This window comes from Ambystoma mexicanum, chromosome 1q (assembly GCF_040938575.1).
Source record: "Ambystoma mexicanum isolate Mex_15411 chromosome 1q, UKY_AmexF1_1, whole genome shotgun sequence".
NCBI classification, from domain to species: domain Eukaryota; kingdom Metazoa; phylum Chordata; class Amphibia; order Caudata; family Ambystomatidae; genus Ambystoma; species Ambystoma mexicanum.
Window position 1 is genome coordinate 246,563,357 of NC_090922.1, and position 24,856 is coordinate 246,588,212.

The 24,856-nt window shown below is 45.0% G+C and overlaps 1 protein-coding gene across 2 annotated transcripts in view; it reads right to left on the reverse strand.

Annotated features, from left to right (window-relative positions):
- Nucleotides 1-4,623: 4,623 nt before the first annotated feature.
- HSPBP1 (HSPA (Hsp70) binding protein 1) overlaps nucleotides 4,624-24,856 on the reverse strand; it is a 448,201-nt gene continuing 427,968 nt past the window's right edge. For both annotated transcript variants that reach the window (XM_069638225.1, XM_069638217.1), the window contains exon 8: nucleotides 4,624-5,316. In XM_069638225.1, coding sequence (XP_069494326.1) covers nucleotides 5,239-5,316 — 78 coding nt within the window. In that variant the 3' untranslated portion in view covers nucleotides 4,624-5,238. The remainder of the gene's footprint in view (nucleotides 5,317-24,856) is intronic.

The window sequence follows — 24,856 nt, forward strand, 5'->3', positions numbered from 1 at the left end:
ACCATGAGCTTGGTGAAAACCCTCGGGGTGGAGGTCAATCCGAACGGCAGGACCCGAAACTGAAAGTGCGAGTCGCCAACCGCGAACCTCAGGTACTTCTTATGCTTGGGATGGATCGGCACATGGAAATAAGCATCCTTGAGGTCGAGTGACACCAACCAGTCCTGAAGCTGAAGGGCCTGGAGGACTTGAGAGAGAGTAACCATCTTGAACTTGTCCTTCCTGAGGAGTTTGTTCAAACCGCGCAAGTCCATGATGGGTCTCAATCCCCCGTCTTTCTTGGAAATCAAAAAATAAGGGGAATACCATCCCTTGTTCCTCTCCGCTACAGGCACCAGTTCTATGGCGCCTTTCTCCAGCAGGACTTGAATTTCCTGCGCAAGGAGCGGATCCGGACACCGCAAAGAGAGGTTCCCCGGTGGATTGTCGTGAGGCCTGTGCCGAAAGGGAAGACAGTAGCCATGGGTTATGATCTCCAGAACCCACACATCTGAAGTAATGGCTTGCCACTCTACAAGATGCTGCGCCAGCCTTCCCCCAACCGGCGAACCATGGGACATGGCCTCATGACTGAGTGGGAGCGGCTGCGGCGTTACCTGAGGGCAAAGAGGCAACTGCCCGAGCGGCCTTGGCACCACGGGTACCCGGTCGTCCACCTCTGGTACCCCTGCGTTGGCCTCTTTGACTGCCAGCTCCTCTCGCTTTACTGAAGGACGAGTAATAGCGAAAGGAACCACCCCTCCACTGCTGTCCCCTAGGACGAAAAGGCAGAGGTTGGCGAACTGCAGCGCCCAACGACTTCGCTGCAGCTTTCGAGGTCTGCAACCTCTCAAGGCTCTCGTCAGCCTTGCTGCCAAAAAGGTGCTCACCGTCAAAGGGCATGTTGAGGAGCCGGGACTGCACATCCGGAGCAAACCCCGACTTCCGCAACCACGCAAACCTGCATATCACGGTGCTCGCCGCCATGGACCTACTGACGCATTCAGCTAAGTCCAAACCCGAATGAACGGACTCACACATGGCATCCTTACCATCCTGGACCATAGCAAGGAAACCATCCCGTTCGTCCCCTTCGGGAATATGTTCAGCCGCTAACGCAACACAGTTCCACAGAGTGTGCGTGAAACGCGACAAGGCACAAATGGAGTTGGCCGCCTGAAGCGCCATACCACCAGAAGAAAACACTTTCTTCGCCCAGCCATCAAAACGTTTGTCGTCCCGATCAGGAGGGATGGTAGGGTACGACGCCTCCTTCGCCGGGGCCGTGGCCGCCTGCACCACCAAACTCTCCGGAGTGGGGTGCCTGGTCAAGTAGCAGGGGTCGCCACTGGCTGGACGGTATTTTCGCGACAAGGATCTGCCCACCTCCGGGAGACTCTGCGGAGCAGTCCAAGCCGCCGCCACCCTTCTCTGTAAAGCCATATGGAACGGTAGAACCGGGTCAGTTGGGGGACCAACATCAAGGATGTCCATCAGATCATCCTGCACAAACTCCCCTGGGGGAGCAGACCATCCCAAGTACTCAGAAACCCTAGCCATAAGGCGCCGGTACGAGGAATCAGCATGAGAGCCAGGCTCAGGCCTACAAAACGCCACCTCCGGAGAGGTGTCCAGTCCACTGGCATCATGCAGTGACTGTCTCAACTCGTCAAACTGACTATGGCCCGAGACAATATCATCCGGAACCTGACTAGGAACCAGGCCACGAGAATCCTCATCCGCCTCTGAAATATAGTCCAGGTGGCGAAAAGAAGGCACCCTAGAGTGCTTGCTCTTAACCAGAGCCTTCCTAGGGGGTCCACCCGTGCCACGGGGTACCTCCGACACGAAAGGCGTCGATGGCGTCGAGCGAATCGGCGCCAGCATCGAGAGAACCGGGATCGGCGTCGAGCAAATCGGCGTCAACGTCAGATGCAGCGCCTCCAGAATCGGCAGCGTCGACACAGCCCTCGAGGCCGGAGCCCAGAGCGTGTCCCTCGACGACCTGAGCGTCGACGGCATCGACGACTTCCTCGGAGCCAGAGCCTCGAGAAAGCCTGTCGACGCCCTCGACGCCTCGGACGTCGATGCCTTCTTCGAAGACCTCACAGGTGCACACGGTCTCGAACGCGTCGAGGACCGGGACCTGGAACGGGTATGTCGAGAACGAGTCCCCTTGTCCGAACGGGACCTCTCCCGTGACTCGTGCCGACCACTCTTGCGAGCGGTGTCTCTCGACCTCACACGACCGACCCCACTCGGGGGCGCGGACGGCTGAGTACCCTGCGACTCAAGAATCGCCAGCATCTTCTTCCCGAAGGAAGCCCATTCCTCCGGCGTCGCACGGCTGGAGGGGTAAGCGACGTGCCGGGCAGAGTCCTCCGAAGAGGACCTGGAAGACGACCGGTGTCGGCGCTTCCGAGAATGCCTCGAAGAGGCTGAGGAGTGGCGAGACCGACTCCTAGAAGGAGACCCACGAGACTTCCGACGATGACGCGGAGAGCCACCCCTCGAATCATCCGTCGAAAGCCCCGCAGACTTCGACTTCCGGGGCTTGGACACCCGACCTACCGACAACTTCTTCTTACGTTCACGTAAGGCTTTGGACGTGAGCGACTAGCAGTCGATACAGTCATCCGTGTCGTGGGCCACCCCGAGGCACCAGAGGCAGGCGTCGTGCGAGTCCGTCACCGACATCTTGGACCCACACTCCCCGCACTTCTTGAAACCCGGACGCGGGGTCGAAGACGAAGTAGAAGACATCTTCTGATTAGGATTTTCACAAAACGAACAGGTTCGAAGAACCGAGAAGAACAGAACTCCAAAGAGTCGAGGCGTTTAAACCGAGAAACACGAAGCAACACGTTCGCGGAAAAAACGGAACTGAGGCTACGGGCGTCGTGCGTCCTACTTATCACATCGGATGACGTCGGAGGAGGTCCTCGACGACGGCGCATCGACGTCATCGACGCAGACGCCGAAAAAAGTTTCCGATGCAGCACAGCTGTGGTGATTACATGTCATAGATATGGAATACGTCGGAGGACCCAATCCCCTCGAAAGAAAGAGTAAGGGACCTAGGGGCAAGTGCCTCTTATACCAGAGCCTGCACCTAATCGGTGGAAAAGAGGAGCCTCAGCACTAGCTGGGACCAGAGGCTCATTAGGCTTGTAGTGTCAGTGAAGACAGAGTTTGACGAGTAAAACAGAAAATACCCAGTTTAAATGTTCAGAGTTTTAAAGTTATGTGAGTTGCAGTAATAAAAAAAGTAAAGCATAATGCTCGCCTCCGTGTCTTTAATAGAATCAAGACTACCCTCCGCTGTAAGCATGGGCAATCTTCTTTATCAAGCGAATACATTTGCTTTGGCAGGCTCAGGGTCCTATGACAAACTGTGGACAAGGTCACTAAGTAGCTCAGAGAACACCACCTTCTAATGCAGCTTAAATAATGCTGATCTAGTGAAAGAAAAACAAAAATGTGTGTGCTTGACCATGGAATTAAAAGCCTTAATGCAACCACGCACAGGAACATTTTCAATAAAAGATTTTTTTTTAAAGATTCATAAAAAACAGGCCTACCTCATTTGAAAATATACATATATATTTCTTCAACAAAAAAAACGCAATGACAAAGAACTCTGACGAATAAGTCTTAACTTACTTATTTCTGGGGTCCAAGTGAAGGTTATCAGGGGTGATTACAGACACTTCCTGAGTTGATGCATACAGGTTGTTTTATTCGGAATTTAATTACTAAGCAGGTGGTGTATGCAAAGCATGCATATCTTTGACAGATCCCTTCTGCAAAAGCTGCAATGTTTCTGTGCATGGCAACTAGATACATTGCTACTGCTCATGCTGCATCTGTTCTGTAAGTAAGGTGAGCAGATACTATTGGATGCTACTAGCTGCCCTACTCGTGATGGAAGCAACTGAATGCATTGTACTAGATGTTTGTATTGGTATACTACTCTCTGTGCTGTATCTGTTGTGTATGTGTGTGAAGCTTGCCATGCTGTCGTCCATTGCGTACATACCTTACACATGATTGGGTTTGTGAGCACTATGGGTGGTTGTTCTGTGTGCGAGAGAAGCACAGCTTGCACAAGCACATTAAAGCAGATGAGTTTGTCGATGGTGCACTATGAACACCCACACCCTTCTACTAATGGTGTGCCTCCATTAGACTCAAGAGAGCTGTACCTTTTCATGCCATAGAAGGCCTGCCAATAAGACAACATAAAATCGAAACGATGCCCGTTTAATCAAACATTTCTTCACTCCACTGCAGAAGCTTGAGACCATGCATCTACCCCATTAATACTCAGCATTCTGATCTGTTTCCAACCGACTTACCTCAGAACACCAGAAATTAATTCATAGGATTACCAATAGAGTATGCCTATTTGCCCAAACATCAACTGGGGACTCACTGTATTAGTCAGGAAAGGGAGCATATGTCAGGGAGAATGTTTAATCTGTACCTAAGGTGGAACATAGCTTAATACATTCCACTCGCATCGATTTAGGAACCCACATCTATGCACACTTTCCTTCTGTGCTCTTGTTAAATGTACGCTATTCCTGAATAATTACTCCCATCCTCAATATGTCCACAAAAATAACCATTGTTGCACACCAGTTACATTTAGAATTTATGCAGCTGAACGAAGTAATAACATCAGCAGGGAAATGTACATAGTCAAGGAAAGGAACACACTCTAAGGCAAGAGCGCACATATTAAGAATTACAGGCAGGTTCAGAGGGTTGATGGATTCCTCATAAGGGGAAGAATGGAGTAAAGTGTTTCTCTGAAAGCAACACAGATGGAGTAACAATGGCAGTCTGTATGCTCTCCGATTGGCCAGCAAACTCAGTGCAGGTCTAGGTAGCCTTGATATCAACCATTTGGAAAGTCATGACGATCTTAGGGTGATGCATATCCTTTGTCGTTGTCACCACACACCGATGAATAATGTGCCACTTACTCAGGAGCAGTTACACTAGGAAGAGTGGGGTTAGTCCATTATCACCAACTATTTTATCAATAATCCTTTTCATGGCTTAGGGAGTGCAAGGAAAAAGGCATCAAACTGCCTGGCTGACCTTCACAGGTTAGAGGCAGTTACTTTGAGATCTTCCCTTTAACTTGGAGCATCACAGGCAAATTGGGACAGATGACTCCATACAGTGTCAGGGGTAAAACTGTTCTTGCTGAGATGGCTTCAAAGCGGGCAAATTAAAATCCTCTGCCAGTCACCGGTCCATGCTCTGGTCGTCTGGCTGGCTCTGAAAACAGACCCGTAGAAGTTGCTCGCAGAACTCCAGCTCTTCCTGAAGGAGAAGAAGAAGGTCACAGATCAGATCTAGAGCGATGATCTATGTGTCCTATTGACAGAATGCAAATAATAATACAAATTTAAAAACCTGCATCTTTTTACATATATAATTTAAGCAACAGGTAAACATGATGCATCTTACAAGCATGATTTGTTAGAAACCAATTTGTAGTCTTTAACATATAGTCCTGCATCTCCAAAACAGGGGTACTAAAGGGAAGCTCACTTACCCTTATAGAAAGGATGCTTCTGATTCTAATAGACATGATGTGATGAACAAAAAAGAGCATAGGTGGTGTGACTAACGGGGCTCTTGCTACATTTTACAAATGGTGCAATCGGTAGGAAAGCTTTTACTTACCATGTGTGACTAACAGGACAAACTTCTCTCCATTTATATTAACAATGTGCAATGAACAGGCAGATCTTTAATGCTGGTTCTCCAGCGTTGGTAGCTTTCAAATGTTCTTTTGAAAATTCCCCAGCAAGGTGCTGCTAAGAATTCAAAGTGCTTTCATAGTAGTTGTCCATACCTTTAGTCTAATTTCATAGCAGTCCATTTTTTTAAAGGAAACCCATAGGCTCCAGCCTTAGAATTAATCTGATCCGACAATGCACCACCACTTCAATTGGGAGGCATGCTGGGGCACATGTCAATGTCTGAAACACTGAACAATCAGATTTAGAGGTGAATAAACATTTCAACAGCACCATAGCAATATACCTTTTTTGAGTAGCATTTCGTGTTTTATTGGAAAGGACTCTAAAATGGTTCTGCAGGACTGTCTGAACAATTGCGTTGCTCTTGAGTGGACATTTAGGCAGTAATCATTGATAAATGCAGGCACAGTTCTCCAAGTAGCCATCTTACTGACTTGTTGTATTGTAATGTCCCTTACAGCACCACAGTAGTTGCCTGTCTTGCTTTTGTTTTATGCACTGCCTCTACCTGGTGAGGTTTGATATCTTTCTGCGTTTTGATTGCATAAAGCATAAAACTTGATGGAGAGCAATAGAGAATTGTGCGAGTCCAGAGAGGGGCTAGAGAAAACGGTTGGCAAGATTCTTGATCATGGATGCCAATCTTGCTCTTGCCACATATTTCATATCTTTGAAAAAGCTCTGCCCGATATCAAGATCGTAAGATCTATAAACAGCCACCAGAAGATAGAGGTGCCCATTCAAGTGTGGACAAGTGTGTTGTTGGGGTTTGGTGCACAGACTCTGAACTTTTCTCCCTCTCGTGGATTTTTTTTCCTTGAGGATATTGTATGCGCAAGGTGAAGCGCGTTTGGAATAAACCAGGTGAAACGTCGCCGAAAGGACTAAGGACTTCTGCTCCCAAAAAACATTGCGTGCTCTAACCACGCCCGGTGGCACCCGCAACACCCAGAAGCCCTTTAAATCCCCTGTAAACATGTATCGAGCGCGCGCATCCAAGCGTGGACAACTGTGCGGTTGGGCTGTTAGGCTGTGAGGGTGCATGGGTACCCGGCAGGTATCTCGATTCTTCTTTCCTTTTCTTCCTTATTTAAACGTGACACATTGTTTTCAGGGCTTACAACTGGTGTTTAGCAACCTACGGTATTGGGTAGCATGGCAAATGGCTTATGTGATGGACTCTGTATCGATTCTCTGGCATTACCACGAGCAACATAGATTTAATGATTTGTTCTGGGAATTCCTCATATTCATGCATAATGGCCCTGGACCTCCCAAGTCCTAATACAAAGCCTGCACTTAGTAAACAAGTGCAACTTAAACCCGGATGTACCCTGGATGCAATTAACACGAATCAGCCCACGATAGCAAATGCCTATGGCTCAGTTGGTCACGTTGCCTTGGTGCACTCCTCTATGACCCACAACGTCTCCTGACACAAAATCTGATTGTCTCCAGCATCGATCTTGCCCCCTTACTAACAGAGATGAGTTCACCTCCTCATGAAACCATAGTAATGGATGATGTAAACCTGACCTGTGCTATGAAAGAACACATTTACCAAATAACGATACACAAAACGAAATAGCCAACATAGGCCCTGGAGCGATGGCAGAACTAGACAAACAAGTACGCCTGTATCAGCATCCTTACTCCTCTGGCCCCACACTCTATGGTCAAGGCGCCCCCCCTCCCCTTAATTGGTCAGGCATGGATGATCCCGCAAATAGATCCCAAATGAAGGCCTATTTAACTCCCAAGAACATCCATAGTGACTAACACAGGAAATAAAGATGATTACTTCCGATTCTCCCCTGTAAGAACTAACAAGGTAGAAACATGCAGACACAATGAGATAGCTCCAAACCTTAACCTAACACATTTCTGAAGAAGATAAGCCATATACATTTCCCATAATAATACGGATCTTGGATTTACTCGACAAAGGCCATGACGTGATCCACCTGGAGATAAGGGAAATAAAAGGTACCATGAACCAGATCCTTACAAAAATGAATAGACTTGAGGGTTTTATTCTCGCTAGAGAAACCTGTTACATCCCCAACCTAGTTCCCTCATTGAAAATTAGTAGGAAGCTGTACTGTGAAAAAAGCATGCACATTTCTCCAACTGTCAAATCCGGGTCTGCAGTCCCCCTAATGGCACATGGTATGGAAATCCACAACTTAATCACACCAGTTAGCCTCTCCGCACACTAGTCAAATACCAACGACGAACTGAAGGCACTAAGACTTGCAATTGATTAAATAAAAAACAATGTCATCCCCTCTGCAACCAAGTCTAATACTCAATCTCTTTCTTTGGACATCGAACACCCAGATAGTCCAACTGCCTTGGTTAAAGTGATTGAGCAAATTCATCCAAATGATGATTTAGAGCCTGATAACGTTACCTTCCTGTCACGTCGCACAAAAAAAAATGACTTATGTGCTATAAAAAGGACTGAGAAAAGAAAAAAAGGAAGCTGCCACTCCTGTATCGAATGATAAAAACACAAATAAGCAGAAAAAAGTTAAAAATAATAATTCTTTGAAACATACCATGGAGGTGGTAATAAATAAGACAAAAATAATTCCCATTACTGATGAAGAGCCGACTGACGTCCAGCAGCTTTCGGCTGAAAGTCAAGCCCTATTACTCTAACACCAGCACGTCCCAGGATGGGAATAGAACACCAACATCACCTACACTGAAATCTCGTTCTGTGTTCAATCAATTCCATTAGTAAACCACAGGGAACCTCTAACTGAAATATTAAGTGCTCCCATCAGTGGTCTAGAGAGTAATGAACCAAATGCAATTACTGAGATCAAACGGTACTTAAAGAACTATTTTCCTAGTGAAGGAAGGAAATGTACGTTTTCTCGCCTCTCAGCGCTAAACAATTCACCAACATTTCTGTATGGCTGTGGTTTACAAACTCAAACCACAGTAACTTCCAATGAGAAGACCCACGTAGAAGTTTGTGGCGGTAAAAACATTCAATCACATTCTAACCAAGAGTCAGACCAAAAAACATTCATTATAATAAACGGCTCTAGTAAATCAAGCGCACTCCCGGATATAATGGTAGATTTGGTACGAACCAACTGTGCAGTGAAGGAAGTGAACTGTAATAAACCAAGGAAACACACCGATGCGACTGTTCATGGTAACCTTAACAACCTTCTCTTGGTTATCGATAATCACAACTTCGATGATCATAGGGCCGGTTCCTCTCAGGATCCACCCAACACCCACTCCAACGGGAACACTAGGTCATCTCGTGGTTTAATCTTTAGCACCTTGCGCAAGGCACTTAACGAGGGGCTGATCACCCCTGAAGCCTTAATTAAGGAAGCCACTTTAACAGGGAACAAAGTGCCCCCAATAAAAGACCATTGTTACGGCACTGTCAACCGGCCCTTATCTATTGGGGGAAACGGTACCTAGCAACTCAAGTGCCAATGTGGGGCACATGATCCATAGTGCCAACAATGCGCTTCACAGCCTTGCCCTTAACGAGACGAACGTCCCCCTGACACGAAACAACGATGCTCCTACTAAAATGCAACTAAATACTGCTGAAATTATCATTGGTCTTGAAGGCAATGCGGGGTCACTAGGGAAAAAGATTAAAGGGATGGTCTAGTAACATTTTTTATTTCAAAAATAGATCGGCCACATAAAAAAAAAAATACTAGCATCCTCCGTAAAAAAAAATAAATAGCACTTACCGAGATTCAGCTGCAGCTTTCCTGCTCTGGTCTCCGGGTCCGCGTCCTCCGAGTCCCGGCACTAATGAAGGGAAAGCCACCCAGCGGTAGACTTTGTTTACTACAGCTGGCTGGCTTTTCCTTCATTAGTGCCGCAAAAGCAAAAGCCAGCACAGGAGGGCCTCCATTTCACAAAATGGCTGCGCCCCTGTGCTTGCTTTTTCGAATTTTGAGCTTGAATAGCTCAAAATTTTACATAGGAAGTTTTAAAACGGAGGATGCTAGTATTTTTTTTTTATGTGGCCTATCTATTTTTTAAATAAAAATTTTTACTAGACCATCCCTTTAAATCGTGCCCATTTTCTGGAATTAATTTCGCACATTCCACAGCTTTGAATACCAACTACGAACGATCTGACAAGATTCTCCCTTGCCCGACAGAACAATTACCGGATGTTGTTTGTGTTACCTTCCTTCTGCTAATATTCTTAAAGTCATTTGGATTTGTCGATCCGAATTGAAAGATCTGGGGTTCTCACTCTTTACCTTCTGCGATGACTCGAAAGCACAGGAATTCCTGCACCATCCTTTACCGGAACACGCCAATGTGGCAGGACTAATTCAGGGTGGATCTACAACTTGCAGCGACGAGCAGCAATGTATATCCAACCTGATGGCAATTGCGGGTAAAAATAAGCAAATGGCGTGGATTGAGCAGCTCTTGAGAACAATTCTTAATACTAAAATGTTGAAATTATCAAATTAGCAACACGTGCAAAATGCCTTCATAATTTTAACTTGGAATTCATGTGGCTTCCACAATCTTCAAAAACGGTTAGCCACTGCAGGGCCCACCCTGCTTCCACATGTTATGCTTTTTCAGGAAACTATGAAAATAGACAAATTAATCTTACAAGGGTTCAGAACCTATTGTTCCTATGCTTCTAAAGAACTCCTAGGCCGTCCCTCGGGTGGTTTGGCCATTGCCATTAACAATAATATTCAATGCCAAACCAAAATGATTTGGAAATCACCTAACATCCTGGCTGTAGCCCTCACACTCTAGAAAAGCAAGTGCAAAACACTGCTATTAGTAAACTTGTATTGGAATCTTTCTAAAATCCCAATAGACTCAATGTTTGATGAAATCAATAACAGCCTTGGAAGTATCTTGGCTGAAGAACTCGAGTTCGAAATAATTATAGGAGGTGACTTTAATTCCCTATGCAGTGTACGTTTGTTTTCGAGTGATCCTCAGTCAGCATGTTGTGATACTCTGGCTATAAAGTGTGGGAAGAGATGGATTACATATTTTGACGAATGGGCAATGGATTTTCAAGATTGTAATATCGAGGGTCTGCAATTTTCTTGGAGTCGGGGTATACACAGTTCTATGATTGATTACTTCTGCCTCTCTCGCGACCTCATTTCCATAGTGGACTTAGTAAATATTCACAAAATCAACCTGAGCACCATGCACCCTTAACCTTAGGTATCCATACTGAACACTTATGATTAAACAACACAAGTGTGCTAGAATTATTGGAAATACAGCGTGAAAAAACCTTGCTACGTTGAAATCCTGGACTCTAAAGAACTCGCTACTCATGCGTCCAACTATTTGAAGTGGCATCACAAAAGCCTCTGTGAGCACTCCGCTCTATCTTTCAGAAAGAACTTATTATATTTAATCTAGTAGAAAAAGCGATATGACATCTAAGCACAAAACGTAACTTATCTACTAAGAACCGCTTACATCCTTTTGACCCTACTTGTAAGATCTTAAAAAGAGAGAAAAATAGAAACTTAAGACAATTAAAAATGTCTGAACACAGCCTTCTCCAATATCGCTCTCTACGTAAACAGATATTGCAGAAATATAAAAAAAGGTTAAGGCTGCAAGGTCGCTGAATTTGAACAAAGCTAATTGTACCCTTCTAAAATTCATCTTTAAATGGGATTCAAAAGCTATTTTGAAAACCATTAAACAAACCAATCGAGGGGCAATCACTATGACTCAATATTATACCTGCTGAAACCTGGAAAGGGCATATTATTGCTAAATATGAAATCCCTGAACGCTTTGAAAACTGCACCTTTCAACTAGCCCATCCCAAATCAATGCAAATATTTGAATGGTCCCATTCTGACATCGAATGGGAAATTGGGAAATTCATGTTTTCAAAGTCAGCTGGCCCAGACTGAATTCCGCCGTGTGTTCACAAAACCGACCTAGCATTATGGGCTAACATATTAAAAGCAAAATGCGACATAATCCCTTCCTCCGGTAACATTCCCCGCTCGTGGGTAACATCTATAATTAGCCCGAGTTTCAAGAAAGGCGATCCCTTGAACCCTGAGAACTATCGCCCCATTTCACTTACGGATACGGATGCAAAGGTTTTTGCTTTTTTACTATTGCATGAACTTGAAAAACATAACATCATGGTTTACATTCCAAAAACCAAACTGGTTTCTGGAACGAAATGAGCACAATATTGAACGCTACCATGATGCCTCATGTTTTAGCCGAAACTAAGCATAAGGACGCCGCCCCGCATTCATAGATATGTCTGCGGCCTTTGATAGCATTGTCAGTAACCTGCTATAGGGCAAATTAGAAGCAATGGGGATTCCCACTGTTCTAATATATTGGATAATCCGCCTCCACACAGGCACATCCTATAAGATCAGGATCACTAGCGAAGGTGCCACAACCGACCCAATAAACACTCAATTGGGTCTCAAACAAGGATGTAACCTTGCAGCCTGTCTTTTTAATCTTTACATGAGATCTCGATAACTCATGGAAGGAGAAAAATTTGTTTTCAATAAAATTGGGTTCAATGCGTATACAGTGGTTGGCCTTTGCCGACAACGTTATCTTCGATCCTACCCCAGCGGGCCTTCAGATGAAATTACATCTATTTGAAGAGTTTGCGAAAGCGCATAATCTGAGACTTAATGCTTCAAAAACCTGCATAATGACTTTTGACAAGAAAATAAAAGAGTAAGCTCCATCGGTGGGAGATTGTTAAAACACCCATCCAACACACCTCTTATATACAATCTACCTTGGGTACTATATTAGTGATAAATGTTCCATTAAACTGTGGACTGATTGACTTAACCTAAAAGCAAAACCCTTACTTTCTTAACCTAAGATTGTATATTCTAAATATTGTACATTTTCTCTTGTCCCAGTAATGGACTAAATGTGGAAAGTGTTCTTCTTTTCACACTTGACACCTGTCTTTTGAACATGAATAAGACTGTGGACATCCTACAAGGACAACCTACTCAAATCTGCCATACATCTATCCACAGCGATTCCCAACTGTATTATCGGACATGAGTTTGGGCACATTTCCCTCTCCTCCCGTAGAGTCTGGCGTGACCTTACAAATTATGCTAAAATAAATGAACCCCCACAAAATTCTTTATACCAGGATTTCCAGGTTATGTTGGTGTCTAACTGTCCACGATCTCTGAAACTATATTAGGAGAAAATGCAAGGAATTTTGGCAGATTTGGAACTCAATGCCAATGACTTGCTTATCAGACCAGTTTATATAAAAAATAAACTATTAAAAAAAGACTGGTTGAGAACAATAGCCGAATTAAATGATTATAGTACGTGAGTGAGTATGCTAAATACTTGAGAAAACGAGTTCCTCGCTGCAATTATCTCGAAGTATTCCCATGCAGTATCACTTTGTTATTACATGCGATTCAAACTAAATCAATTCCATACAAGAGAAAGGACACACCACTGGGAAACTTATAATAACCTGAGAGATTATGTGAAATGTCGATTCTTGCCCTGCAGTGCAAATATTGAAACCCTGAAACATCTGGTGTTGGAATGCTCTTATTTTACGATTATGAGGACAGATTTGCTAGTTAAATTTGTTAGCATTGACTTTGAGGATTGTATGATATTACTTTGGGACAGGATGATGTTGGGTAATCATCGACCCTTAATATTTGCTTTGGTACGATTCCTGAAACATATTGAAACCGAATTGTTAACTTGCACATCTTAATGTTGCAAACTCATTAGTTAAAAAAAAAAACTTAGTTATACCATCTGCACCGCTTTGAACCGCACTATGTTAACGTGTATTTGAATTTTTTCAGTATTGTGATTTTAATGTTATCTTGTTGGATAGGATGTATTGAATTACTTCAACAGGATAGTTTTAAATACCTTGAAGATGGAAACATAATGTACTGTACTCCAAGGCTTTTTAAATTTGATTTACTTAAGGTTTGCATACTTCTTGAAAACTTAGATCTGTTAATATGTAGCTACATAGTAACTGTAAAAGTCATGATGATATAATCCTTTACCGTACACGCTTGCAGTTACAATCAAATTGTTTTATGATCTATTCAAATAGATACTCAAAACTGCTGTTTTATTAGATCTTTTTGTAAAGGTTTTATTGAACCATAAACAAATAAAAAAAAGTTTTAAAAAAAAAGATGGAGGTATCATTTCACGACTGTTGCTTTAATGAGTGATACACATGACCTACCTGGAATTTAAATAGCCCCACCCATGGCCCTATGCCTCATTTACACCGAATGACTGATGTTGCACAGAGACCGAAAGGAAAAGTAGAACCGCCTTGACAAGAGCACAACATAAGTTGCAAATAATGACAGTATTGCAAATAGGGCAGGTGTAGGCGGGAAGGTGATGTGGAATCCAGTAAAGACAGCATCCGTTAGAAAGAACAATATCAAAGGTAAATCATTTGTTCATTGGATGGATATCTTCCTTCAACAAACTTCATCTTTGGAAAGACTCCCAAAAGTAGTCAATAAAACAGGATGGAGGCCATCAGATTATGAAGAACTGATACACAAGTTAAGAAACTGATTTAAAGCTGGCCTTCCAAAGGTGCATTGAGGGAAACACTTTGCAGAGGCTGACAGATGGGGGAGGGAGAGCACTAGGGGCCAGTGAAAGCCACACTGCGCATTGCTACGACTTACTCGAAGAAGGGAGAAATTTGAGAAGCTCAGGAAATGTCACTAGCGAGACTGATTTGATGTGCACTTTGCAAACATAGCTTGCACACGATCAGGTCATGCTGAAAAACAGAGGCTTGCAGTCAGTTCAAGACCCTGCATACAAAGACAACATCACCGGGAAGACCCACTCTGGGGTTAGGCGGCCATAGAAGAAAGGCTGCATGACTCCAAAATGGCAGACTGCTTTTTTATCCCCTCAGTATGCTGAGTCGCAGCATGGCCCACAACCCAATATGTAGGATTTTAATTTGTACAGGATTTGGTCAATCAAAGCGTCCATTTCAAATTGTTCCCCAGCTGCCATAGACCTACTGACAAACCCAAGTACACCTTTGGCTGAACTACAAAAGGGAGGCTTCAACAGAAGGGGGTATGGGTTAGGAGATGGTAAGTCAATATGGAGAAAAACAGCCAGGGACAGATGTGGAAGAGAGGAATTAGAGAACTGAGTGGTGCAAGAGAGGGAGGAGGACCATCTAGAGAAAGAAGTAGAGGATGGAATGAAGGTGGTGGAAAGACCACAGGAGGAAAGGCGGGAAGCAAGCAATGAAAGGAATATGGGGTGTGAAGAACCTTTTAGAGGGATGTACAAAATCCAGCAGGCGGGAAGGATTAAAGTATCATGGGGTCCAATTGTCTGTGCAGTACAGTGATCAGCAACTGACTGACACAAAACCATGAGCACCCCTGCCCCAGTCAAGGAAGAAGTGCTCGGAACACTGAAAAATCCCAGACACAGAGGGACCTTTTGACCTGACCAAAGAGGCAGCCCTGAAGTAAGGGAATGAGGGAAGGACCAAGGACGACAGTCCTATAAGAAGAAGAGAGTCTGATAGGAGACCAATTTAGTGGCTGTGTTCTAACTCAGCCACTATTTGTTTAGTAAAACTTAAGCTCTGTGGTATCAGGAATAAAATATCTACAAAAAACAAAAGTCTCTGGGCAATAATGCTTGGCAAATGTATGCAGAGACGAACAAATAGCAGGTTGATTGTCCAGCAAGGGAACCCCCTTGCAATGTGGAAGTAGGCCCCTTTCTGCTGGACACATAAGCCATGATGCCTTCAGGAACCTAACTGACCAGTTCATAGCAAATCTTGTTGTACATGAGAATCTATTGAGAGATCGTTTCACTGGCCCTTGAAAGGGCCAAACAGACCAACAGCTAATCATCAATCAAATACTCACTGGAATGGGACACACAAAAGAAGAGGGACATTTTAAGATTAAGGTGACAAAACCTTCTCTACCTCTTTGAAGGATGTGGAGGTAGCTAGAATATCAGAAGAACAATCGTCCAAGAGAGGTGAAACCGTGTAAACCATGTTGAAATGAAAGAAGGGTATCATCCTCAGTTGCCGTCTGTCGTTTACTCATATGGCATAGAACAGGAATAGTTTAGGAAAATCATTTTTTTTGGGTTAGGAGACAAGAATGCACAGGCTCAAAAGAAGCTGCCACCATGGAATTTAATAGAAGCTTCCAGTCCTAAGCGTCAACAGTGAGGAATTCACCAGCCTATTCAAAAATGGTCTAACCATTGGAACTCCATAAACCTATTTTCAACATCCACATCTCTTTCTTTTAGGATTCTTGTAGCTTCCAGAAGTTTGTCAAACTGACCTTTCAATGATATCACCTTCCTCCAATTCTGTAATCTGACCTTCAGGCATCGCACTCTTATAGGGATCATGCTAATGTCTACGCTTATTGGTTTAATATCGATGCCAACGTGGCATATGCTTGCTTCCAAGACTGGCCTTAACACCAGATCCACCTTTGACATGGAGGGTTCCTCTTCACACAATCAAGTTGTTGGGTTCGTTCAGTCTTTTCTCTTGATTTGCTTCCTAGGTCCTCTGTTCCCTTTGCCTCTGGCATCCCTGTGATGTATGTGTCCATTTTGAGTTTGGGATATTGCATTAGAGTACAGATAGGGAGAAATGGAACATGATGAGGAATACACAGCTTGTAGGTGTTTGTAATATTTGTTCACCCATTGACTGCCCATGGCCATGCTAATCCCTATGGCCATTCACACCAGGTTCCTGCCCCACCCTGCTCAAAACATCTCCTCCTGGGAACTCTTTCAGCTCACACTAATCAAGCTTTACCATCAAACTATGCAGTCACGTGCCTGCCAGTGTTTTTCCAAGGCAGTCTTCTGAGAGTTAATAACTTAATTGGAGCTTTAAACTCACTACTGGTGTATTAAAAATGTCTTAACCAGGTCGGCCATCAGCCACTCGATTTATAAGCACTAAGCATGTCCTTCACTGAAGACCTGTTAAAACAAGCATTGGCACAGCCAACAGTGTTGGCTTGTATATAAGTGTTAGGTATTTGTCAGGCAATGCTATTAGATGACCAGGTACTTGCACCATTGTGCACCTGCTATCATCAATGGCCAGTTAATACCGCTTATATGATGTTTCCACGCAGGCAGATTTGATAAAATCCCAGCGCTGCAGGGAAACCATTTTCCTTGCATGACCCGTTCTCACCATTCTCCAATGCAGGGTACACCGCCGCAACCCCAATAATCTCCTCCGCCCTTCTCACCCCACCACTTACCCTGTGTTCTACGGGGGACACCACCGGCCTGCTCTCCATCTTGTTCTCCCTGCTTCCCCCAATCATGCTTACACATATATACATAAATACATACAACACACACACAAAACTAACCCCAGTCCCCCTTCCTTACCTTGTGGATCCGTCTGTCGCCACTTCCGTGTTTCCAGCGAGCAAACCGGATGAATCGTGTTGTGCAGTGACCGATTTCCTGTGAGTTCAACGCAAACAAATCAGCCGGAACGATTAATACCATGACGGCAGTGCCCGGTAACTGCCTTTCCCATGTCAACACAAAAGCCCAAACTGTTGGCATTGCCAATATTTGTTCTTTGTTGTGGCCTCAATGATTTAGATCATCCCATTGTAGTTGTAGGTAAGAATAAGAGCATCCACACTCCCAATAATGAATCCAGAGTAAATTAAACACACCGATTTAAACCCTAGTGTAGTTAATCTAAGTCTTCCAATTCATGGTACAGATTTAGAATGCCTGCCAGCACTGACACACAGACATTTGTTCCACCGCACTTGTGAGAAGGAACCCCATGTTGGAGCTTCCACTCACAGAGTCTTTACCTCCCACCCCCACTCCCTTCTTTGCTTCACATTTCTTACCAGGGAAGTGGGTACTCCTCCATCTCCGTTGGTACATTTCAGATAAATTATGTAAATGGGTGAGGGGTGAAGGAGGGAATGCTCCAATACACCAGATGAGGGTGTGGGTGGAGGCAGGGATTACCCTGGCCAATGTAACTGGCACCATCAAGTCCACGCTCCCATCCACAGCCACTACCTTTCTCTCCCGCTCAACAGCCATGTCCTTCACCCATGCCCATTGGCCCCGGCCTTTGGCCGTGACCCTTTTACATGTTGCCCCAATAGCTGTCTTCAGGTCCCAGTAGCCATGGCCTTTGGCCGTGGCCACTCTGCATATTTCTACAATATGTTTCCTAAACTGGCTCAATGGCCCAGCCCGTTGGGTAGACTTTCCTTTTTTTTTTTTTAAGTAGAATTCTTCCCACTTTGCGAGTTCCCCAGCCTTTTTGCTAGACTATTGGATTTTTGGTCTAGTTCTCCTGAGTAAGTGGGAACCTTTTTCTTCACTCACTCACTCACTTGGGAACCCTTTTTATTGGAGTTATACATTTCTCCATGTTTATGGCATCTACATTTTATTATTGCAGCACAATGAGCTTTCCTTTTTATTTTCCTGTGTTAACACATGTTACCAGGATAGGGGTGATCCGTTTTATCCTACCTTTTGTGAGATCAGCACACCCCACCTTACGTGGAGTTCGGAGGGGACACAATGTATCCCTTTCCTCACCTCTACTGTAACTTTTTAGTCCATCTGAGTGGCTAGTGTCAGTGGATGTTTTCTACCGATTTTTGTGAAACTTAAATCACAGGCTGTATTCACAGCTGCAGTAAGGGACACATGGGTCACCATTGACCTAAAACGTTGCTGGCCTTTTTTCACCACCTCATGATGACTTGTCCTTTCTTGAGCCATCTTTTGCTAACCCGGGTGGGAGAGGTCCTGATCTGTCTTGTCTTCACCAGGTTCCCATCGGGACGCCTGCCCAGAGGCACCAGTGTGTCTGGGAGGACAGGAAGCTGGGAGGACACCGCAACTCCTCATATCGTTGTCCTCCAGTATGTCTGCTTGGATCTCTAAGTAAATAACTTTGTGTAGGCGTAAACTTTAGAAGTCCAACCCTATCTGGAGATTGAGGGTATCAAAAAGTCACAAGGCGGACCAGTGACTGGCTGTAGAACAAAGAAAGGCAGACGCTGTCAAAGTTAAATGTTCTCAGAAGATGCTTTTTTGTTTTTTGTAGCAGGTAAGTAATTGAATCAGATTAAAAGGAGTTCATCGGGAAGGATTTCAACCTCAGGGACGGATGTCCCGTGGCATGGGAGAACATGGTTGAGTCGTCCACCCCAACATGACTCACTCTAGAAGCTAAAGAGGAGCAAACAGCAACCCAACAAATGCCTATGTAAGTACCCAGGAGTGTGACAGTACCATATTCAGTGAAGAACAACAATGCCACTGGCGGGTCCCCAACGTAAGGCGACAGCAGCTGTGGTTCGGGTTGCTGGCCTTGTTGGATGGAGGAAGAACATTTGGTGGGAGCAGACTGTCAGACTCGGTCACAGGGATCCGCAGCAGACGATCTTAACGGCACTTGGTTGTGGAGGCTCCACACAGGCTTCGTGGCAGCGTCAATCGGAAGACTTCCTTCGATTTCTCAGTTAACGACTCGACCGAGGAGACTTCTACGATCAAGATGGAGTCTCTGTAAACCCAGACCAATGCCCACGAGCTTGCAGCCGGAACCATGCTTGGCGAGACGATGCACTGCAGCAGTGCCTGAGGTCCCAGGGTATTCAGAGTTTGCAGAGACGGAAGGTAGCAGTTGGTCGTGGGATGGCTCAAACTGTAGCTGGCCTCAAGACTGGTTAGGCCTATGAGTCCAAGGGAGCAAGTCATTTGGTTTGGATCCTCTCTGATGCACAGAAGAAAGGGCTGGACCTGCAGCAGTCACTCAGTCGGCTCTGGAAGCTGCTGGAGGTGGCTTCAGGCATTGTCCTCCTTTCTTCTACTTTGGAATGGATCTTCCAGTGGGCGACTCGCTTCTGAATCAAGACCCTCGCCTTTTATGCAGGAACCCGGCCAATCAGCATACATGCTACATTCAAACTTTGGGTGATGCCTGTCCCAACATTACTCCTTCTAATAAATGTTTGTTGAAGATCTGATTTCATAACTTGTACAATTCCCCTTTTTTTGGTTTTAATCTCTCCCCCCTCCCATAACCACGGTTATAAATGTACTACAGATAACAACTGTTATCTGTAAACACACACAAATTATTGCAGTTATGTGTGTAGAGAAGCCCCTCTGCAACCCACTGGGGGGGAAAAGGCAAGGAGAACAAGTTTTATTTCCACAAGAATAGAAATGCGCCAGCAAAGAGCCTTGTTGCCATGAAACGTTCTGGTTGAAATCAGCACTAGCAACACTTTAAAAAGGCACACAGCGTCATCAGTGAAGTAAGTTACATAAGTTACAAATCCGAATGGCTGGTTGGTTCGACCCTATACATAAGCTCCCGTTCCCATAAGGGGATGCCAGGCCATTGGTCCCAGTGTCTTCCACACGGGCTCCTCCTCGCACATCAGCAGAGGCTAGGGTACAGTTAATTGCTCATTATATGAAGAAAACCAATGCATTCTCGATCTCTAACATAATGTGCACCTGGTACTGCAGACAAGGGCAAATGGGATACTTCGAGGTCACTGTAACTTAAAAACCCCAGCTCTCTATTCCAAAGGTTCCTATCCTCGTTTAAGGTTTGTTGTTTTACCACTCCCGGCACCTCGCAGTACAAATCACATGACCTAACAGTTAAGGCAGCCTGGCCTGGCCCTGATTTCTGATTTTGTCTGATCGATTGGGGGGTCTAACAGTTTTGTGGTCAATGGCCTGGGACTGGCTGGTACCTTGGAATGGTAGGGTCTTGGGATGGGGGCATCTGGGCACTATTACTTTGAGCTGGGACTGGTGGGTGTCGGAAGCTCATGCCCTCCTTCTCATGGGATCGCTTTTAACAAGGAACCCTCAGCCCCCTCATGGCCTTGCAGGGCGCATTCCTACTAGGGTACGAATGCTGGCAACCTAAGACAATGAAAGGTTTATGAATCTCTGCGGCTCTGGCCTTTCTCGCCTGCCTCGAGGTAGCCGTAGCCGCCCGAACCACCAAACTCTCGGGAGTGGGGTGAGTGTATCGGGGTCGCTACTAGAAGGATGGTATTTATTAGTTAGCGACTTGTTAACCGCCGGAAAAAACTCTGGTTTGACAAGCAGCCACCACCCTTATTTGCAAAGTCAAATGAAAAGGCAACACTGGGTCAGTGGACAGACCGTGATCCAAAATATCAGTCAAGTCATCCTGAACAAACGCATCCGGAGTACTAGACCAACCAAGGTACTCAGTAACCATAGCCATCAGTCTCCTATAAGAAGACTCGGCATGAGCCCCAGGCTGTGGCCTGCCAAACTCCAAGTCAGGAGATGTGTCTAAGCAACTGGCATCATGGAGTGATTGATGGAACTCTTCCAACTGACTGTCCCGGAAAAGACAGGAGCCACATCAGGCTCAACAGGGTCAAATTCCAAATCTGACCTCTCCTCATCCTCAGATATCATCCAGAGGAAGAAAGAACTCCTGCCTAGGGACAGAGGTGGGTCTGGATTCCTTAACAAGCTTCACAGACTTGGATTTTTCCTTCCTTGGAGGATCCACAGTACCAGGGACCACCATCGGCAAATTCTGGCCTAAAGGCCCCCAATGCGCCGACAGTCGCCGACGACCTCAAGCCCTTACCAGATTTCTGCGGTTTCGCCGGGGACGAATACCGAGACCTGGACCTAGCACGTCTCTGGCGATCAACCTAAACCTTGTCCGAACGGGACCTCAACGTTTCCCGATAAGTATTGCGCCGAGGACCCGGGCCCGAAGTCGTGCGAGCATGGGACCGAGACCGTTCCCTGACAGCTTCTTCCGAAGGCATGGACGGAACTGTGCCATGGGATTAAAAAATCCCCAGCATCTGCTCCCTGAAGGCCTCCCATTCCTCCGGAGTCTAGGACTTAGTGGGACAAGCCACTTTCCTCGGGTCTCTATTAGGGATGTAACGGTAAAACGGTATACCGTTAAAGATACCGTGAACCACTTAATTGAACAATAATAACCGTCACACTGTTTATACCGGTATACCGTTTATACCGTTAGCTGTGCTTTACAATCTGATTTGGAAAGGCTGCAGTAAGCAATTGCTGCGCAGTCTTGGTCTTGCACTGTTGGATGTGCCATCTGCCAAGTAGTTTCAGTTGGAGCAGTTTTTAATGCCATTCCATAAACCACACGTGTCTGACCAGACACAAAATCAGTATGTTAGCAATAGGAAGAATAAATACAGTGCCAAGAAGGAAAAAGGGTTTACTTTGGGTTGGTGGCTTTGGGCTTTATATATTTATAATGGATAATGTTTGCTAAACATATGACAATGGGGGATTTCCCTGGTTCCATCATTGAATTTACATATAATAAGTCACACTGCGAAATTCACTCATCTCTGCGGTTATTCCCTGCTGCCATACCAAAGGGTAAGATGGCCGTAATTACTGAACACCTTTGGGCCCGCAAGTAAACTAAAGGCTGTAACGTAAAGAGTGTGCGTGTGTATGCACACAAGCGTATACTACCATCAGCACCCATTGATCTGTGGCATGCAGGTTATAAAGATGGCAACATGTTCATCTTCACTAGTAGCCAATAGGGAGCTAAAAGCCTAAATGACCACTTAAGAAAAGCTATCCAGTTTGCATTACCAGTCGCAGCAGGCCCCCCCCTCCTCCTCTCCACACGTGTGTTTGGTGGAAGCAAGAGGTGGCATTTTAGTTGAAAGTATGTTGAAAAGCCCACTTCTGTCCCTGGGTGCCTGGTTTTGTTTGTGATGATAAATCTGACAATATATGACCTTTTAGAAAATATTTGCTAAGATTAGTTAACTTCACCTGCTATACCGCGATAACCATGATGTACCGTCATTTGGCAAGAAGGTTATCGTACCGCCATAAAACTAATACCGTGACACCCCTAGTCTCTATCATCAGACGAGGAAGGTGACTGGTGACGCTGCTTCCGGGAGTGCCGAGACGAGGAGGACTAGTGGCGGGACCCACTCCGGGAGCGAGATCCCCGGGACTCCTTCTGACAAGGAGAGTCACGCCTCGAATCGTCGGTGGACATCCCTTTTGCAGATTTTCAGGACTTACTGGGTTTTGTACTCCGACCTACCTGTTACTTCCCCTTATGCTCCCGCAAGGCCATAGCAGTCAGCGACTGGCATTTTGAACAGTCGTCGGTGACATGACTCTCGCCCAGACACCACAAACAAATGCGGTGCAGGTCCGTAATTGACATTTTCGACTGACAGTCCCGGTAAGTCTTAAAGCCAGACCGCAGAATCGGAGGGGTAGATGAAGACATATTCACGAAGAATACACATGACGCGCTGAGTACTCGAAGCAAACAAGTTTGCGGAAAAAACGGAACTGGGGCTACGGGCGCCTTGCGTCCTATTTAGAACATCCGGTGACGTCGCCCTCAATGGAGGCCTTCGAGGGACATCGACCCAATGCCATCGATGCAGGACACCCTCTGCCGAAAAATTTCCGAAGCAGCACAGCTGTGGACATTACATGTCAAAGATGTGGAACACGTTGGAGGACACAATCCATTCGAATTGGATATTCTGAGGAAAGTGTAAATGATGCCATTTTGAAATTCAATACTCACATGCCTTATGATAATATATACACATGTATAAAGTTATAGAATTTTAGGTAAAATAGTTTCATTGAAAATTATGAAAAATTATTGGACGGACAAAAAAAGAAAGTCCTACAAACGTGAGAATTGGACTGCCATGCTCTGTGTGAAATATGTAATCTGCCTATGTAAATTGTAAAAATATCAAACCTGTACAAATGGGTGATTTATGTTAAGATTGATTTTTAGCAAAAAGAACTGTGGGATGGATTTGTATCTTGTAAAACACAACCCCATAAACTGAGTCCCCTTCTGGAGGAGGCGACCAACATAGGCTGACCTATCCGGTTCTTGGGGGTAGGTATAGCTGAGTTCTGCCCAACAATAAACCCAGTGATGTCACCCACTTTACATAAGGGGTGGGAACTCACAGGGACAGGACACACACACTCCTGAATTTCCAGCACCTGCGTATCCAGACATTCCAGATCCACCTTTGCAAGATTCCAGACTCTACTGCCAGGCCAAAGCATAGCTGATCCTATCCCAGCAAGGCCATTGATCCAGAAACCCTACTAAAAATCCCAATAACAAAGGGGAAAACGCTGTGGTACCTTTTGGGAGTATCCTGTCACCAGACCGGCTTTTTGCCCACTACCTGCATGTCCACTGTACCCTTGCCATCCAGTGACCAGACTTGCCCAGCTGTTTGCTGTAAGAGGCGCCCACCGTGCTGTGACCATAGCCCTTTGAGTCCAGAACCCGGATTGTGAGTATTTCCCCATCCCATAGCAATACATAGCCTATCCCATCTTGATCCTTTGTCTTTGTCCTATGTTCCAAGTAATCCTATTCATACCCTGGTAACTTGTGTAAATCTTATTATTTTCTGTGCATCCTGTCCTTGATTTCCTAGTGTTAGCGCCATCCTTTCATTCACCCCATCTTCCAACTCCATAGCAATATTTTGAATAATTTAATTAATTTCCACATGACGCATGAAGGTTTTTTTTATTTTTATTTATTGCATTTAATTACACGCCCAGACCCTTAGGTATCACAGTGTACATACATCATGGACATACATTTTCAGAATTATACGTTTGTAAGCTTACATTTCAATGACAAGGTTACATACTTCATATTCATACATTGTGGGTGGCATAGTCCTGTTACAGTAGCGTGCGTGTTGCGCTGCAGCTGAGGTTTGCTAGGTAGATTAGCATTTATTGAAAAGCCAGGTTTTTAGTTGTTTCTTGATTTTAACCTGTTTCATGGGCAGCACTATCTTCTTGATAATCTAGTTTAAGTAAAACTTGTCCTTTCTTTCCAAACCGATTTTCTCTTGTTAACTGCTTTAACCAAAACCAACATTTTTTCACCTTGAAAATCTCATCTTAGTATTCAGCTATAG